At 43.4% G+C, this 18,396-nt stretch overlaps 1 protein-coding gene across 2 annotated transcripts in view; it reads right to left on the bottom strand.

The window, feature by feature from the left end:
* Positions 1 to 2,436: 2,436 nt before the first annotated feature.
* The window catches only part of ttc27 (tetratricopeptide repeat domain 27), a 75,344-nt gene continuing 59,384 nt past the window's right edge, over positions 2,437 to 18,396 (bottom strand). For both annotated transcript variants that reach the window (XM_088933915.1, XM_088933916.1), the window contains 8 exons: positions 16,552 to 16,779; positions 14,512 to 14,610; positions 13,664 to 13,716; positions 12,660 to 12,825; positions 5,824 to 6,021; positions 4,944 to 5,055; positions 3,812 to 3,912; positions 2,437 to 2,710 (listed from right to left, as the gene is read on the bottom strand). In XM_088933915.1, coding sequence (XP_088790041.1) covers positions 2,591 to 2,710; positions 3,812 to 3,912; positions 4,944 to 5,055; positions 5,824 to 6,021; positions 12,660 to 12,825; positions 13,664 to 13,716; positions 14,512 to 14,610; positions 16,552 to 16,779 — 1,077 coding nt within the window. In that variant the 3' untranslated portion in view covers positions 2,437 to 2,590. The remainder of the gene's footprint in view (positions 2,711 to 3,811; positions 3,913 to 4,943; positions 5,056 to 5,823; positions 6,022 to 12,659; positions 12,826 to 13,663; positions 13,717 to 14,511; positions 14,611 to 16,551; positions 16,780 to 18,396) is intronic.

Raw genomic sequence — 18,396 nt, 5'->3', positions numbered from 1 at the left:
CATCGTTATACGAAAACATGTATAAAATATTAATTTAAATAAGTGGTATATCATTATGAGTCAGAGTGCATTAACCTTAGTTGCCATCATGAGGACATTTGATGAAGCGCCAATAAATTATTTTCTTAAGCTGTACCCCATTAGTGCGATTATAATGTCGCCACGACTAAGGACAAAAAGCTACAGTATTACAACATATATAACAACACATTATTACTTTAATCAGGACGCTGCCTGTGCTTGGGTGTTGCTGTTAGTGCTGTCATTTGTTAGCAAATCATCCTCCTCCTACAGTGAGCTACAAAGCCGCTTCTGTCTAAATTGTTCTGCAGTGACTCATTATTACATTTAAGACTGGCAATGATTCATGTGAATCAAATCAGAATACAGCACAGTCTCACAATTCAAAAAGTTCAATTGTTTACAGGTAAAACCGAAGAAATTGGCCAACTGATTGCAGTATGTAAATTGTTCTGGGTAATTCTTGTATTTTCCATTAAACCCACTTGGTCCTATAATTACAAAACACACAATAAATGCCATGCATTCGTTTTTTGGAACAACTACCAGCTTCGTCAGCAGTATAAAACAGAGATGGAGAAGCTTATCTTCAGTGGTGTGGCAAAGCTTTTTTCCTCAAGAGGCAGTTGGAAAAAGCCTGATCACAGGTGGTATGTAAATGTAGAACATCTTAAATGATCTTCCAAACATTTATTGTTTGCATGTTTGAGTTTTTCTTACAAGTATGACCAAAATACTGGAGGCTCTTACAAAATACTTTTCTAGAAACGTAATGGTCTTACTTTCTGAAAGTAGTGAGTGGGATGTATCCACAACATACTCTTCATTGTGGAAACTGTTATGGGTCATTACCCTCACCTTGAGTGGCTGACAGAAGTAATCTTTCCTCACAATGGGTTGACTACAAAGCTCAAGTGGTGAAAGACATTTACAGAAGTCCCGTTTGAAACGTTATTGGAAAAAGGTGCATCATTACCACACTTCAAGGAACGTACTATAACTAAATGAGATTCATCAAGTACGTCGAAAGCAGGGTTCTCAAATTTTCTAGGCTGCATACAGGACCAGAAGTGGGAGGAAGATTTGACTAAAGCCCAGTTTGAGGGACTTTGCCTAAATGAGATGCTCAAACATTCCAGCATAAACTCTCTTCGCAATGGGACAGACTGGCATCAACTCCTGAAGAAGGCTCCACAGCCGAAACGTTGTTTTCTTTCTTCTTTTTTTTCCAGCATGGAATAAACCTATTGCTTGTTCCTTTGCAGACTGGTATCAACATGATCTCTTGTATTTAAACAGAGCAATCAGGCAGGCAACAAGGTAAATGAGAAAGAGATTGCAAAATTCAAATACTACACTCAAAAGTTTTTAGTTGTGAAATTTTGCTTTTGAAGTGATATCCAAATGACGGATCCTCCGTGTAAATCGTTGTCCCGAACGATATTTGTATCAATGTTTTAGTTGTCCAAGGATCATGGTGAGAAACGGTCTCGGAAGACCACTTCAGGGAAGACATTAAATCGGCTCACTGGACTGACGCTGCTACAGTAGATATCGAGCCATAACACATTTCTACTTCTTGGCCTTATTTCCACTGCTGGCATGGCTAGGCGACGCTGGGGCTTGCTGGCTTGACGCTGGCTGTGCCAATCCAATAAAAAAGCATTCCCGCACATTTCTTTTTCCAAGCACAGCCAAAGCCAGAAGTTCTTGTCCTGTGGCAACAGGATGCCGGGAAGTTATGGGACACCGCTGTGGTACTTTTGAAAGAAACCCAGGGTGAAAAAAATGCCCCTATGCTGGGTGTGGGATGGAAGACCACTGCTGTTTCCATTTAATACTTGTAGCCTAAAGATCACTGTGGTTCAGAATGAATACTTCCAGGCTTCAAAGAACATAACTGATATTCAACAAGTTCTGTACAGTACATCTAGCTCTTGAGAGAAAACGCCCGAGGAAAAGGGAGTGCATGCACGCACAGGGACAAATGAGACGTGTATTTACCCAGCCAGCAAGTTTGGGGTAGGCAGGAGGAGATCAGATTACTAGGAGAAGACCCACGTGGATCCTAGCTATCTTAACCACATCTTCTCCTATAACAGAACCAGTGGTTTCCAAATACACTTAAGACATGAGTCTCCAGGAACTGCAGTCCTGCAGAGACCTCAGCCTCAGCGCATCAGAAGGGCTGTATCCTGCTTCCCAGACAGCTTGGCTGGTACTGGGCTAACACCACATATCAGCACGCTAAGTTTAACCAGCTGTCAGCCAACACCACCAACCGAAGAATTCACCAGTTAATAAGTTCACCCAGTAGTAAGATGTTGTTCACCTACTGTCGAAAACACTTGTTCTCAAAGGTTGTTAAAATGTAGCTGTCCCCTGAAGAGCAACAACATAAAACTACGTCACAGATTTTTAATTTGGCGTTTTAATCCACGATGACAGATATTGCAGAACTGGTATAAAATGTACAAAAACAGCTTGGCGTTAGACATCATGAGATAACTGGTGGCCTAGTTCAGGTTCCTTTCAGTCTGTGGTTTCAGGTCTTCAGTCCTGGCTCTTGTCACTGGGCTTTGAGCTGGGCACTCAAGTTCTGAAGCTCTGTGATCAGGTTTTCCAGGGTCCTAACGTCATCAGCCAGGTCAGTATGGATCTCCCCAGTGGCAACATCAGTGTAAAGTTGCTGAGGGAGACAGGAAGAGAACCTGAAATTACCAACAACTCAGGTTTGCCCAAAATGAATATACAGTTCCGTGTATTTTCGCCACTGAATGTTATCAGAGCTTCAATGTCAAATAATGCCAAAGTCTGGCGTTTGTTTAGTTTTATTACATGAACAAAGCCATCCAACATCCAATGTCCCCGTGTGGAAATGTTTACGCCCTCTTAGTCTGGATGTTGGATAACTCTGTGAAATAAATTAAACAAACAACTCTGGTGTCAGACTCCCTTTCTATATCTCTAGGACCTACATGAAGCTTTGACAACAATCAGTGGCAAAAATATGCAATTCAGGAGCTCTGAGAGAAGGCCAATACTTTTTTCAGTCATACAGGTATCATCTGTGAAACTGAGGCTAGAATAACTACTCATGAACATGACACAGAATGTAACCTACACGTGTTATCAGGAGAGTGCAGGATGTCCTGGGTATTCGGTGTAAAATTCATTGCTTGTGCAACCAGGTGACATGGTTTTGGCACAGGAGGTATGAGTAGCATCCTCACACAGGTGGTAGTTCCTTGCCACCGGCTGCGGCATTGGTGTCCTGTGCCATTCTAAGAAAATGTCGGGAAACCCTCCCGCTGTATTTTTCTAATCTTTCAGAAAATGAACCTTGAAATGAGGGACCCCTTGTGTACTGATTCTCAGCGCACGCCTGTCACACCAGACCACCACCAGTGAAGCCACCAGGCCTGGGTGAGACCTTAGTGTCTCACAACACAGAGGCACTACAGGAAGTCCCCCAGCTGGATTATGGGTGGTGTAGTTCTCATAGGCAGCGCAGTGTCTTTGAGCGAAGTAGATCTATACGAGGCAGTTTTCTGTACCCATCTCTTAACGATGTGTGTTAACCTGCGTGCCCAGGCAGGCAGTGTACACTATTGGCTACTGGCTGCTATTGTGAATCATTGGGACAGGGTCACGCTTTCAACTGGGAAAACTGGCATTCTACAAAAAATGAGGGAATTGCATGAGTTCTTAACACTTTAAAGGAGACCACACAGACGCTTGTGTCAGTGGAGTGCAGAGGAGAGTGTCGGAGAGGCACTGACAGGAGTACCTTTGCTCTCGATGATAGACTGCGGAGGCTGAGGCGAGCTGAAGACAGCATCTGTAAGGCTTCCTGTGGGTTGGACTTGCTGTTACTGCAGGTAATTGTGACTGAAAGAGAGGGGTGAAGGACAAATCTTAATGATCTGGCTTTAACACATGGGAGACAGACCAATGACTGCTGGACACTCCTGGTACAGGGTCAGATCTGGTCTGCCTTTGTCTTTTTACCTGAAACACAAACTCAAGCTTTGATGCCGAATACAAGCAGGGCCCCAATGACTGACTGAATTACGAATGACCAACCCAGATTGTCTGACTTAAGAAAAAGCCTCATTCAGTTAGGGCGCCTAGTGAACTAGTAAAAGGACAAATTAAGCAGAAAATTGTCTTTACTTTGTAAACTGTTTTCATGTAAGCTACATCCACATCTTAAATGCTGCACATTTTGACAAAGTACACCATGAGGGGAAAAAAAACCTGAAAGAAAATAAAGGATATTATAAAAAGTCACCCCCTGCTCAATTTAAGTTCCGATACATTAGCTAGTCATGTCATAATAAATCATCAAGATCAGTGGCAATTTCAGTTTCTGAAGGACAAAAGCGTTCTCAGAAATGTCTCCAGTAGACTCCGTGCATAGCAGATTGAAGCAGAAGGATGTGTCTTGGCTGCAGATTAAGCCTTGTGACGACAGCAGCTGTAGAACTGCCCGCGGAGCACAGCAATTCCAATGGGTTTTATAATGCAGCTCATATGTTTAATTCAGCTCATTGGCCTTAATAAATAGAATCTAAGACATTTATTGAATTTTCTTCCTGGACATTTTCCCATAATATGGTACATTTGTATTCATACCGGACTGTGGATTTTATTTACAATGAACCAAATGACGAAAATAAGCTGCTGCGATTTTCTGTCAAGAAAAAAAAAGCTGTTTTCTTATTTTTAAATGGCTTTCTTTTATCACCTAGAAAGCATCCAGAGGTCCGTAAGTAGATACTTTAAGACTGTGACTGAACGCTACAATGCACTTTAAGGATAAGAAGCCTGTAAGCAGATGGTGCAGCATACGCACGATATATGATTATAATCAACCCAGTAAGAACTGAAGCTGTCATGCATAAACGTGAAATACACACCATTGGCCAGTTCCACAGCCCCTTTCACCACATCCCTGAAGGTCCCAATGTCTTTCTCCCATCCACTCCCCTGCGTCTCACAGCGATGTGCTTTGGCCAGGAACTGTAGTGCCTAGGAAACAGAGTGGACTGTGAGGCGGCTCCGCAGATAAATGCGTTCTCTCGCCGCACTGCATTCGATTACCAGATATCCCCTGCTCCTACCCTACAGTGCGGCAGACCGGCCAGTCAAGGACAAGGCTTCGGTTAATGCCGGCTGTGGAGCAGTGCGTTCTGAGATTAACTGACCTGGGAAGTACCACGTTGCAGGTCAGAGAAAAACTAGGAAAAAATGGGAAACGGGCATTTGTACTGCTTCTATTTTTTAACTGGAGTGGGGAAAAAGAAAGGTAAAGCTGGTTAAGGCAAGATGGGAGCCTCCTAATTGGCTCAAGCAGTAAAGGCAAGAGTGGAGGTTTAGCCCAGCAGCTTGGATGTTGCTGGTCAGAGCCAGGGTCATGCCATGAGCCTTCTGTGAAGGGATATCCCAAGTGGCTACCGCTGGTATTGGGTGTGATTAGTCAGTACTGGGACCTGCCTGGCATTTGCCGACTAGCAGTGAAACAAGCACTATTCTTCCCATCATTTCTTCTGTACTTTAACTGCAACCATATGAAGTGTAACAAAGGCTATTTGTTCATTATTCAACATGATTCATTGTTCATTATTCTTCATGTACTGCAGTTTAAAAATTATACATAATATGTGATTATAGAGGATGAAGGTTCATTTCTGAATCCAGAGTTTCAAATAACATTTGGTAATGTTCAAACTGGGTGGGTATAAAATAAAAAAAGCCATTCCAAAGTTTTTTTAAAGTACGTCTTCTAAAAGGACTCACTTTTTCATTGTCTTCGGAGCTGACGCTGTGCCCATCTCCGTACAGTTTGGCATACTGCCTCCAGATCTCGGCGTCGTTGGTCACTCGAGAGGTCACTCTGCCGAAGAGCTCCTGCAGCCGGACCCTCTGATTGGAAGCTTTCTCCCCCTGCATGTCAGTCAGCTCCTCCACGACGGCCTTGACCAGGATCCTCAACACCTGTAAGAGAGGAGCACCGGGTGAGAGAGGCTCAAATCAACACATTCCTCTCTTTCGCTCCAGGTCACCGTGGAAACTAGCACCGGCAGTATGCACGGCATTCCAGGAAGTAGCAGAAGTGCTTTTAACTAAATTAGTTTTACCTTAATTTAAGCCAAGAGCCGGGCCTATACTGTCTATAGTTTCCAAGATAATGCAAGCAGAAGAGGCCTCAGAAGGACTGTGACACAAAGAGGGTCCCAAGACGTTACCTAATGAGGAGACATTCTTCCACAATAATCCTCCATAAGAAATATGATTCACACGTAAACACTTCAAATGTTCATTTTTAACTGTAAATGATCTATTAATAGTCATTATAGCATGAACGTTCCACAAAATATTGAGACCAATACAATTATATTCAATTAAAAATAAAACATGAATGCTACTTTTTCTAAATCAACAAATTCACGTGCTAAAACCCGTTGAGATAACATTATGCAATACCTCATCTTCTCTGTCCAAACTACACAGGTTTCTCAATCCTTCCTGTAGCGAGTGGGAGCTCCAGGGAGCGGAGAGAGAAGAGCTGAGAACCCCCCCCCCCCCCCACTGAGGAACACCCCCACACTGCAGCCTGCAAAGAGCAGCTCTCTCCAGGGAGGGCTTCCCAGAAGTGGACTGGGTCCGCCCTATTGGAAGTTCAGGACTCAAGAGCAAAACAGTGCTAGTGAAGAGCTTGAAATACAGGTTTCTACTAGAGCTTTTCATTGCTTTCAGGACATCCATTGCAAAACGGAGTGCACTGGTACTTCTCTGCCAGCGTGTCCAACCAATAGGCACCAAAATTGGGAATGCACAGCCACTATATCAGCACAGGAAAGGACTAAAACTCTGTTAGATACACAGTAACAGTCGGGTTTCATTTTACCAGCAGTGCAGAAGAACTACTTTAAAACTCATTTGGATTCATTTTATTTTTGTTTTTCAATTTCCCTGGAGATCTTTACCTTTTTTTTAGCTACAGTACAATAATGTATTATGAATACAGTTACTTTATTACCTGTGTGCTTCTGGGGTCATGGCCTTTGATTATTTTAACAGATTCATAAAGTGAATGCACTTTGGTATCTTTTAGAATTCTCCTGCACTAAAACATATCGGGTTTGCAGCATTAGAGTCTACCCATCTGTAGCTATATTCTACCTGCTCCTCCACAGGTACACAGTACCTGGTGAAACACTAGCGGCAAAAGAAATCTTTCCAAATGTATTAACAACAGAAAATGTCGTAATTGCATTATACAGCACTACGCAGTTCAATCCAGAAGAGGTACTAAGTGTTTAGAAGAAGAGAGATTAGGTAGCTGGTATCTTTACACAAATGTTGTAACTGATTACTGTCTCTGAGGACAGCACCACACATCCTCAGAACAGAAGGGGGAAAGGCCTCGTGCACCAGGTAGTACGGTACAGCGGAGTGGTCTTTGTTCCAGCAGGTCAGAGACAAGGGGCCTATTCTGCCCCTGGGGTGGGTGAGTGATGAGTGCTGTTACGTGATCTCACACAGCTTGAATGAGCTGGATGTGCTGAAGGGGTTCCTGCAAAACAGCTGCTGAGAGAAGCAGAAGTGTGGCTTTGAGCCGTGTGAAAATGACCACAACATATTTGAAGAAAGCAGGGGGCAACTCAACACTTAAAGTCATCCTATCTAAAGAGATCTGGACATTCCTTCTGCGTCTGTATCCTCCATCTGTGATGAAAGTGCATGGCTCCTTTAAAAGCAGGTAGTTTTTCTTCCCCACTGTAAATATAACCCACCCAGGGGATCTTGAACTTTTTAGTAGCATAACAAATCTAATTTCCAGAGCAGCCCCTGTGCCTTGTCTGCTAACTGCCGGCTGATCAAAAAATAAAACCTTATTTACATTACCAACTGGACACTCTAAGAAAATAGTACTGCAGATCGAATTGTAAACATAAATCTCTAAGAACTGGCAGCAGGCTTATAGGTATCAGAACCCACTGAAGAACATAACAGAAAGTATAGCTCAATCTAAGGTACAGTCCTTATCACTGGGGAATCGTAGACGTAAGCACTTCCTGTTTCCACTTAGCTAACCCTAAACAAGTGTGACCAGTGCCAGAAAAACCTCCCTTTCATGCCTCTTTCAACGTATATATAGGCTTACATAAGCAGAATTACAAATCATTTTGAAACTTGACATGAAAAAATCAGTATGAAATACAAAATGCATGATGGAACTTCACCCCGTTAAAATCCAATACACCACAGGTATACCACATTATTAGCACTGTGTGTTAAGATTAAGATCACTTTATTAGCCATATACAATTTCTTGCATTAGGAATTCGTCTTTCGCATACCCCAGCTTGCTCTCCATGAGACACACAGAGGGGGAGAGAAGCTTGGGGTCAGAGCGCAGGGTCAGCCATTGTACAGCGCCCCTGGAGCAGTTGGGGTTAAGGGCCAACAGCGGAGTAGGATTCCTCTGCCGGCCGCGGGATTTGAACAGGCAACCCTCCAGCCACAGGTGCAAGCACTCAGAGAGTGCTACAACATTGTAAGCACAATGAAAGCACAGGAGTACTGACTACAACAGGTCCTGGGGAGGAAATACGGGATGTCGATAGCAAAATCTTAGCTAGTAAAAGCTACTCCACTCAAGAAACTGCGCCCAGACTCCATGTTTCAGCAGGATCATATACAAATGTACTAGGGTGAAGACTCTCTTCCTGAAGCAGAACACTCTTCCTGACCATTAAAGGGGAGTATGAACAACTCACTGCTCCCCTTGCAATGCGATATGCCCTTCCTTTAAATAGTGGACATTACTTTGAAGGGCAGAGTTCACTTACACAGGGCAGAAGGCGTCTCTAAACGCTAATATCTCCTAATTGGAAGACAACACTTGTGATGATGGCACTCCTGGGACCCAGCTTGGCTCAGCATTTGCCGACTAGAAGAAGAGAGAGGAGCTCCTCCTCATAACTCCGATTTGTTTTCTGGTTTTGCCACAAACCAGAGGAAGAAACACAACTGTTGACGAACCACGGAAACCGCATTCTATTCTAACTTCATGCAAAGGGAAAGATGACTCAAAGCCCCCCCACTTTTCCACACTCTAGGACTGACCTAGTTTTATTTTCTTATCAAATGTTTTTTTTCCTGATTGGTTCGGTTCTTCCGCTACGTGGATTTGGAATGATGTTTACTCTGTCTGGGCTTAGGACACTGACCCTGCAACGGCACACGGGGGAGGATGAGGAAGTGTAGGCGGAGTGGTGGTGCGATCCACCCCCTGTTGAGTCACTCTTCCTTTAACACGTCCCAGGCAAGGCAGCCTGGAGGTTCAGCACCGATCAGATCGGAGCTCCGCCCCTCGCCAACAGCGCAGCATGCCTGCACGTGCCTAGGTAGCCATAGAGGGGAGCTGTATCTCAGCCAGGAGCTGATAGAGTCGCGGCCAGCTAATCCCACACTACCCTCAGTGACGCTCAGCCACGTGTGCACCACTGCTTGGGGAACGACAGTGCCCCAGACTGAACATGTGATCACAGAACTCAACCGGCCCTGGTCAAGCGCTTGTACTGATTGAGCCACCTGGGAGCCCAGCTCTATTTCTTAATAAAATTACCTTCCGAAGGCGGGGACTGTACTGCTATTATTGTGCCTTTTCTCACCTCAAGACTATGACACTGTAAGTGAGATTGGTACTGCAGATCACAAACCCCAGCAGAAAACACTCTTATAGGGCAGTTATGTATCTGAGTGTATGTTCTCTGCCTGACAGGTGACAATCCAGCCAATATCTTAGTATAAAAACAATAAATATATAAAGCAGTCTCAGTCACAGTATAACATATATTCACAGAAAATTATAAAGTTGAAAAGCCATTAAAAGCCATGTAGGCCATTAAAAACAATCAATACTAAATAATTACAAAGAATAATGCATGTAGCCAAGGACTGGTTAAAAAAATGGTTTACACTGCCTACAGGAGCTGGTAAAGACAGGAATTCTAGTTAAAAGGAGTCTGGCTACAGGGAAGCAAGAGTAGAATATTATAGAAAAGTAAATGGGTGCACATCTGTGTAAACTATACTTTGGAATAAAAAATGATGTTTCATTCAACCATTTCAAAATTTGAGTGAACTTTGAATGTCCAGTAAAATGATAAGACCTGTTGCTGAAAGAATATGAAATCCTGAAGTTTATGAAGTAAATAAACTGCTAGATTAAGCAATTTATGTGCTTCAACAGTGAGAAATTATTTAAATATTACAGCTTCATGGATGCAGACTTAGCCAAAACCACAGCAGAAAAAAATGCCCTTTAAAACAAGCCCTTTAAACTTCAAATAACACATTTTTTTATAAACCACAAGTACTTTTTGACAACATTCTTTGGTCAAATGAATCCAGAGTAATTTCCCCCCAACAGAACACCACAAAAGATTTGTTGGAAAAAGTGTACAGCAATTTCTAAATTAATACTCATTGTTTTTTTGTCAAAAGCTTAGTTAAATTGTCAGAACTTTCTGCTCCTTGGTTAATGATCTAAAAGAAACAAAAAGACCAACTTTAGATTAATTATATTAAGCTAAATAATTTTATAATTTAAAAGCAATAAGCCTTGTAGTTGTTACGGATTAATGTCTTATTATTGACATTTAAAAAGATAAAGCTAAAAGACAGAGTGATCTTGGAAAGAAGCAAATTTCAGAATAGAGTTGTACCTCCACAAAATATTACACCTTGTTGTTGGGAATCAAGGAATAAATAAGGTTTCCTATTTTCAGTTTCTCACATTTTTTTCCCATCAACTTCATTAATCCCTTTCAGTGAACCTAACTAGGAGCCTGTATTCCTTCCACACCAGTTAATGTAGCTGTGTACCGATAGGAAAATTGATTTGATTCACAGTTTTGCTGTGCAGCAACTACATTTTCCTTATGTCTTCATAGGACAATTTCTACCGTTAAATCGTGTGTTAAAATGTATACAATTCTGATCGCTTGCATATTTCTAGAATGCAAATAGCATAGAACATTATTCATATTTTATGGAAAGTATATACTAGAATATGAAAATAGTCTAAAAATATTAAAAATGTTATTATCCTTACTTAAGGTATAGGTATTGCTTTGCGGTGGTGGTGAGAAGTTGGTTAGAGTGGTCTGAAGAAGTTGATTTTCTTTTTGGAAAAAAGGTTAAAACAGGTTTAGTGTCTTTTAGATGTTTCTCTTCTTCTCCGCCCTGTGATGTTTTTCTCAAGTCTTCCAGAAGGCTCCTTCCCCCTCCATCACCACTTTCTTGCTTGCGCTGGGAATTTTTTCAACTTTATGTTGATACAGAACCGTGGGTGTTTCGCTCAAGAATTATCTTTCAAGAGCGCAGTAAAAACGCTCGTCCTGCTGTGATTATGCGATCACATGTACTGAACAGAATGCACCGACACTCTTTCCTCCCTTCTCCCTCGCACCAGTGTTCAGCGAAGGATACAACAGCTGCCGACGGGGATTTGAAACCAAGACCCTCTGATCACGAATCCTAGCCCCTGCAGTCCACGCTGCTACCCTGAGTTATTATTTGGCTACTGTCAGATCCCGCTGCTGACGTAGGACGGACCCACGCTGGGCGGGAAACTGGGTGGCAGTGTGGGGTCTGGGAAAGCTAAGCTGTGGTGCGCGCATGCCGAGAGACAAGCTGCAGGCCGAAGCCGAGCACACAGGCAGTGTGGTGCTGCCGCCAGCCAGGGACTGAAAGATGCAGCAGAGCTGTGCACTCAGGCACAGATGGCAGAGCAGCAGGCAGGGATCACAGTTCAGGTCTGTCGAAGTCGGCGGTGAGACACAAGCACAGTCCAAAGCACAAAGGCCAAGTCCAGGGGGTGTGTGGTCGGGGCAAAGCAAGGGTCAGATCCAGGAAACTCAGTAGAGCACAGTTCACAGCAAAGGGCAAATCCAGAAGACTATGTTGTGCAATGTGAAATACTGGAGAAAAAGTTCCGCTCCCAAGTCGGCTAGTCACCACCAATCACAGTAACCCACGCACTGTCACAGCAAGTAAACAGAGAATAAACAAGCCAAGGGGGAATCAAGCAACAAAGCTGAAAACATAGCTACGGTCAGGAGTCCAAGCAAGGTGACAGTAGGGAAACAGAAATGAGGCAAAGCCAGAAAATAGGACTTGAAACTCTACAACAGAGCCCCGAGCAGCGTCAGAACAGTCCTTAAGTATTCTGCACCACCTGATGCAGATGTGGAGGTACATTGCTTGCAGGTGATGCAGCTCTCCTGTCGGCAGGCGTTTCCATGGGAACCAGTGCTGAGTGACAGGTGGGAGGTTGGGTGCCATGGCAAACGCCAGCTCGCTCTGTAGCTTTAAAGTGGGGCTGAGTCTGACCACTGAGCTTTATTTAAATAACCAATTATTTTGTGAAAACATGACTGTAAGCTCTTTGTACACTCAAGTGTCCCATTTCTTTGAGCATTCTATTGACTGAGATTTATACAGACAATTTAAAAATAAGCATATGCTTTTGTGGAGCTCCTTGCATTTGAACAATCAGCATCATTGTGTAGTACCACTAAATAGTCAACAAAAGCAGAAAAAAACAGACATGGCATCACCTGTACATCCTTGTACTTCTCTCTCAGGTCCAGCAGCCTGTGGTATGCTTTAATGGCTTCTGCAAACTCCCCCACATCAATACATGTGGTGATGTAGTTCTCCCAAATTTGCCAGTGCTCATAATTACACTTGAGAGCTTCCTGAAGTGTCCTGAACGCCTTGGTTCTGTGACAGCAATACAACAGAGAATCAACTGAATACATATTTCTCATTATTGTTTCTGGGAAAACAACAAAATAGAACTTAGATTTTAAAGGTGGATGGTAGATGTAAGGAGATATAAGGTCTCAGTCTTCAGGAGGAATTTCATAAGTAATTTTACTTACTCAGAAGGTATTCCAAATACTTAACAAACGAGGCATAGAAGATCTCTTGCATGCAAGCATGATCCAAGGTCCTAAGCCTTTACAGGAGTCAATTTATTTACTAGTTACATTGGCAGCAATGTAGAAATCACATGCAATTTAAATATAAAGGGTCCATGGAAAGAGCATAAAAGAAATAAAAACAAAAAAGGGGATTTTATCAGACTATGTTATGTTTCCTGGGTATGCAAGGAACATAGTCTTGTAAATGTAATGCTAAAGGTAAGGTCTGTGGGTTGAAAAATAAATCAATTCACTGAATGCCACTTCATACTAGTTATTTTCCTCTGGAATACAGAGATAGTGTGTGTCTGATGCTCATAATACAATTCCAATCCCCGAGATCCCCTTTCACACACTGGCTCCACCCTTTTGAAAACTACTCCGGTCTGAGGCTCCAAAACTAATACTGTCAGCTGTCGCACATTGCAAAGCAGCACAGCTGTTTCTGTGAGGAGCTGTGTGAGGCCGACAGCCGAGATGACTCAGGGCAATCACTGGTCTCCCTTCTCGGCAGGCTGGTGTGGCCTAATTCAAGCCACAGATGGTAAGGAGTAATTATAACTTGTGAGCAGCAATGAGAAAGAATAAACTATGACATTAAATTTAGGGGGGACGTTTCTCTTCTCTATACTCACTTCTGCTTCAGACGGATATACGCTGTGGACAGGTTATTCCAAGCTTCAGCGTTCTGGGTAAGAGCAAAGAAACATAAAAGGAAAAGTGAGAAAAAAAAATTGATAAATGTGCAAAGACCATTACGAGAATTAAACATATCTGCCATACGTGCAAGCTGTGAATCCAGATACAGGTAATTAGGAAGAGATCTGTTTGCCACTGAATGTTAGCAGGGTACTGGGGACTTCTGTTTCTGCACAGAAATGAAATTTATTATTGTCTTGGTTTGTGTTTTCAGCTGTGCCCCGATAAGAACAGATGGCAGCTTTTCTTCCCCCAGTGTTAATAATAGACATAAAACCATGGCTCATGGCAGGAATTATCAGCGCCCGTGGTGGAGGATAACATGTGGAAATGAATGAATGAATTATTTGTCTATAATAACCGGTTACCGGCAGAAAAAACAAGGAAAAATTAGCTTTCTTTGTTCGTGGCAAAACTGTTTCTTTTTATGTTAATGGCTGTTATTACCACGGATTACCGTCTAGAACATATCGAGAGCAAGGAGTGCCAGCTCCAGAACTGGACCCCGTATCAGAATCTGAAGGAAGGGAGGTTGCTCAGAGTCTGGAGCACAGCGAGCCAGACAGAACAGAACCAACAGACTGCTCCCTTGTCACCACTGTGTTCCCCGTTAACCCAGAGAGCTGGTTTCAGGTCGGTACGGCTGTGCCTCGTATTAAGATTACATTTTGCTAGATCGCCGCAATCAGGGCAAGGCTGCATTTATCACAGCGTCAAATGGGTCTGTTATTCACATGAGATAAGCATTCTCATGGGAAGGAAAAAACAAAAATGCATTACTTACATCTGGTTCCAGACCAACACATCTCTGGAATGCCTTTGCAGCCCCTTCATAGCCTTCTACAGCTATATAGGCACATCCCAGAGAGAACCACACACCGAGCTGCAGGCAAGAGGAAGAGAACATTGTTCAGCAGTGAGCTCATGTTTCCTTTCAAATGCCAAAACGAAGCACTATCGATAGGCTTTTCCTGTCATTTGTTTCCTTTTAAAATCACCTCTATAGTTTGACTTGGAGACATTTCTATGAAATGGTTTTCTGATGAAATGCTGGCTCCAGCTCAAACATCATAATGCAGTTTGTTTCAAACCCCACCAGCCTCACCGTCTGCGTGTGAACACTTCAGATTTGGCAGTAGCATTTCAAACACAAAACCCTAGTGTGGCTCTAAAAAGCAAGATACTTGCAGACGCAGACAGCAGCACAGAACCTCGACCTGCAGCTGCTCCAGATGTGTCCCCATTCTCCGTGACATGAACCTGTTGAATGTTTTACAATTCCTAATACTTCTGGTACAAAACGTACATACCCTGAGAACTGTATTGTGCAACTGTATTGTATCAGTGCTAATTATAATGCAGTGCATGAGTAGTGCATGAGTAATAAAGCCCATAACTAAAGAAACAAACCCGGGTAACCTACAACAGAAGGGATTTAGAAAAGAACCCCCACCTCCCAAATTAGAGATAAGGGCAAAAAAGGCAATAAATGGACCCCATTTTTCAAAGGACCAATGGAGTTACTCAATGATGAAGTGTCACATGATACAGAACCCCGTCAGCTGTTTACCACAAAAGACGCCAGCAGGTGCTTTTGTGTGAATTAGAAGAATTATTTAAAAAATACAGATCTGTCACCCTGCTTCAGTGTTACAACACTATGTGGTTGACAAGCAGTTGTCACACAGATAAAAAGAAACAGCTTTAGATCCCTTTGAACAAGCCAATGTGTACTGAAAGGTAGACCGTTCAATCGTTAAATTATATCCTCTGCCTCAACAGACCTTCAACAGTGTCTAAATAATCCAGGGTCTTTTTTTGGTCTTTGAATGTTTTGGTCTTTATCCAAAACATTCAGGAGCTAAGATCTCTTTTGCTTCCAATAAGCTTCCAATGCTTACTGCATGTAAAGATACACTTGAAGCTGCAGCAGTTTTTCTGTTTCTTTGCCTTTTGGTAAGAAAAATACCCCAGGAATCAACACTAAGAAGATTACGAGATAAGAAAAGACAAGAAGAGTTACAAATGAGAGGAGACCGTTAAGTACATCTAGCCAGTTTGGTAGCAGTGTATTGATCCAAGGAACAACAGAAATCATTCAAAGGGGAAAAAAAAATATGGGAACTCTGTCACCCTCCCCCCCCCCACACACACATCCTCCCTGTTCAGAGGTGTGTTTTTTAAACACTTGGTCACCATTTGTCACCCCCAGCAGCCCGTCTGCGAGAGCTGTGCTGCATTTGAGACGACTTCAGGAGAGCCGCCAGGGTGCAGATGAAATCTCTTTGGCCATATCAAATAGCTTTCACCACCAACCTGGGGGCATTTCAAAGGCACGATCTCCCTTTGGAGGTGCTCAGATTTCACTTTCCACCTCATGGCGTACGGAGAAAGAAAACACAAAGCTTCTCCCTGCTTGCTCGTAGAAACGGGAAGCTTACCTGTAAAATTTTTTTTTTTGCATTGGCCCGAAGGCTTGGGGAGGCCGTCTTTTCTAAAGGCGTTTTAAAACCACTTTCACCTCTGACACGCGGCAGTGAACCAGCCATTGTTCGGCGAAACGGGCTTCCGTCTAGCGATCTCCAGGTGCCGGGTTAAGCCAGAGGTCAGGGAGGTCTGTGAGGGTGAGCTTGCTTTTGTTCAGTAACATGGTTAGGCCTGACCTTCCCGAGAGTCAGATGGCTATTAGCCCACTGACAAAAGCAGGGGGCAGTGAAAAGGGCTAGACAGGTTTAGATGGAGCTGAAAGCAGAGAGCTGCCCTGGAATGTTTTCTTTCCGAGGCCTGCGAGATGGCTCGGCTCCTGCGCGCCGGGGTGGTGTACCTGCATGGCGTTGATGCCGAGCGAGTGGTGGAAGCAGGCGATGCACTGCTGGAACTCCTTGCTGCGCAGGTGCAGCAGGGCCTTGGAGCGCTGCGCGCGGGCGCTGCGGCCGCCCGACAGCTCCCAGGCTTTGTCGTAGTACTGATGCTCCCGCAGCACGTCCCCCAGCAGGCAGTAGAGCGAGGGGGTCTCCCGCTTCTCCAGCTCCCTGCGCAGAATCTCCTCCGCCTGCACCGGGAAACGGGACAGGTCAGGAAACAACGCCGGCGCTGGCCGGAAAAGCACAGGCATCGAGCGCACCGTGGCTTCTGCTCCAGATGAAATCAACTCTTACAGACGCCACCAGTCAATACAAGCACGCTGCACAGGCGGTAAGATAAAGAATGCAGAGCTCCAGTTACCGCCTGAGTGCATCAGGATTTTATTAATCCGTTTCTCTGGTTCATTTATTTCTCACAGTTCTGAAGCTGTCTGCCTATTTCCACAACACTCCAGCAGCTTGCATCATTCTTTTCAGTCTGCTTGGTCTAATCTCTGAAAAATGGACCGCACTGTCAAAGACCTCCACACAATGCAACGCGTTCGGGCTGAGCAAAACATAAGTAGCTGAAATGCAAGATTATGTGGATAATTATGGCTCTAACACCTGGTTGGACTACGGAAGAGTTTTTAGTTCAGTCCCGTCCAGGTTCTCTTAAGGGTCCTGCCCATTTGTGGTCATGGACAGGAGCCAAACATGCAGTGGTGACTTAATCTTTAAGCCTTTGTTGAAATAACAGGTTTGCCTTCATATAACCCGCAGAACAGCACCAGTAGCTACTGCAGAATGTCCCCACTGGATTAGGACTGGCTAGTGTAATTCTGACTGGTACACATGCCATTAAAATACAAATGTTACACAAGAGCAGTTCAGCAAGAAGGCAGTGGAAGACTTACTTGTTTCTGAGTGGCTTTCTATTAAAAGAACTAATGTTACACAAAGCAGTGAGGACATTACTAAACTGATTTTTCACTAATGCTTGACTTGGGCTGAGTTTCATACACGTAGTCCTTGGACTGTGTGCACACAGAACGTGTGCAGGACGTCCTTCAGTGGTACTGGACATGTATTCTTGCAACATTCCTGAGCAGAAAAAAAACTTATCTTAAGGATCTGTTGACAAGTGCATGTTGAAGAAACTCAGTTCAACCTCTATTAATTTGTGAATAGTTAATGGTGTTAAATACAGCCAGTTATCATATGTGAAAGGCTTTTGGGAATGTGGCAATGGTGCAAATGTGTGCATGTCTGTGTTTGTGTCTGTCTGTGCCCTGTGATAGACTGGCTCCCCTGTGACTCCGAATCGGAAGAAGCAGTTAAAAAAATGGATGGATGCATCCATATCCGGTTGTTGTATGTCTCCTGCAACACAAGACACATACACGCATGCTCAGGACTTTACAGGTAATGCAAAACAAACATTTGTGGAGGAATGCATGTGTGTTTTGGGTATGTTATTGAGCAGTGTATGTTCCTTCCTTTTTAATCCACACCTGCCATCAGCCAGCAGTTAATCACATGAAAACACGTGGGACTCAGTAATAAAGCAAGTATTTATGTTTGTGGTCAACTTGATTCCATCATCACAGTCAGTTTCGAAACTTCATGCAGCCAATCAAGTACAAAACTAGTAGCACTTTTGCTAATGATAGTGACTGACAGTCTGTGTAGGCTGCTCGATTAGAGATTTTTTTATAAAATTGAACAATGATTCTTTATACTGCAGATGAAGCTATCAAACATTTCCATTGGCATAGGTTGTGAACAAGACTATTTCTTATTGATTTTTTAAAAGTGAAGAGAAC

This window comes from Atractosteus spatula, chromosome 15 (assembly GCF_055471065.1).
Source record: "Atractosteus spatula isolate fAtrSpa1 chromosome 15, fAtrSpa1.hap1, whole genome shotgun sequence".
Taxonomy (NCBI): Eukaryota; Metazoa; Chordata; class Actinopteri; order Semionotiformes; family Lepisosteidae; genus Atractosteus; species Atractosteus spatula.
Note: the sequence above shows the minus strand (reverse complement) of the source record. Positions and strands in the feature narration are given on the sequence as shown.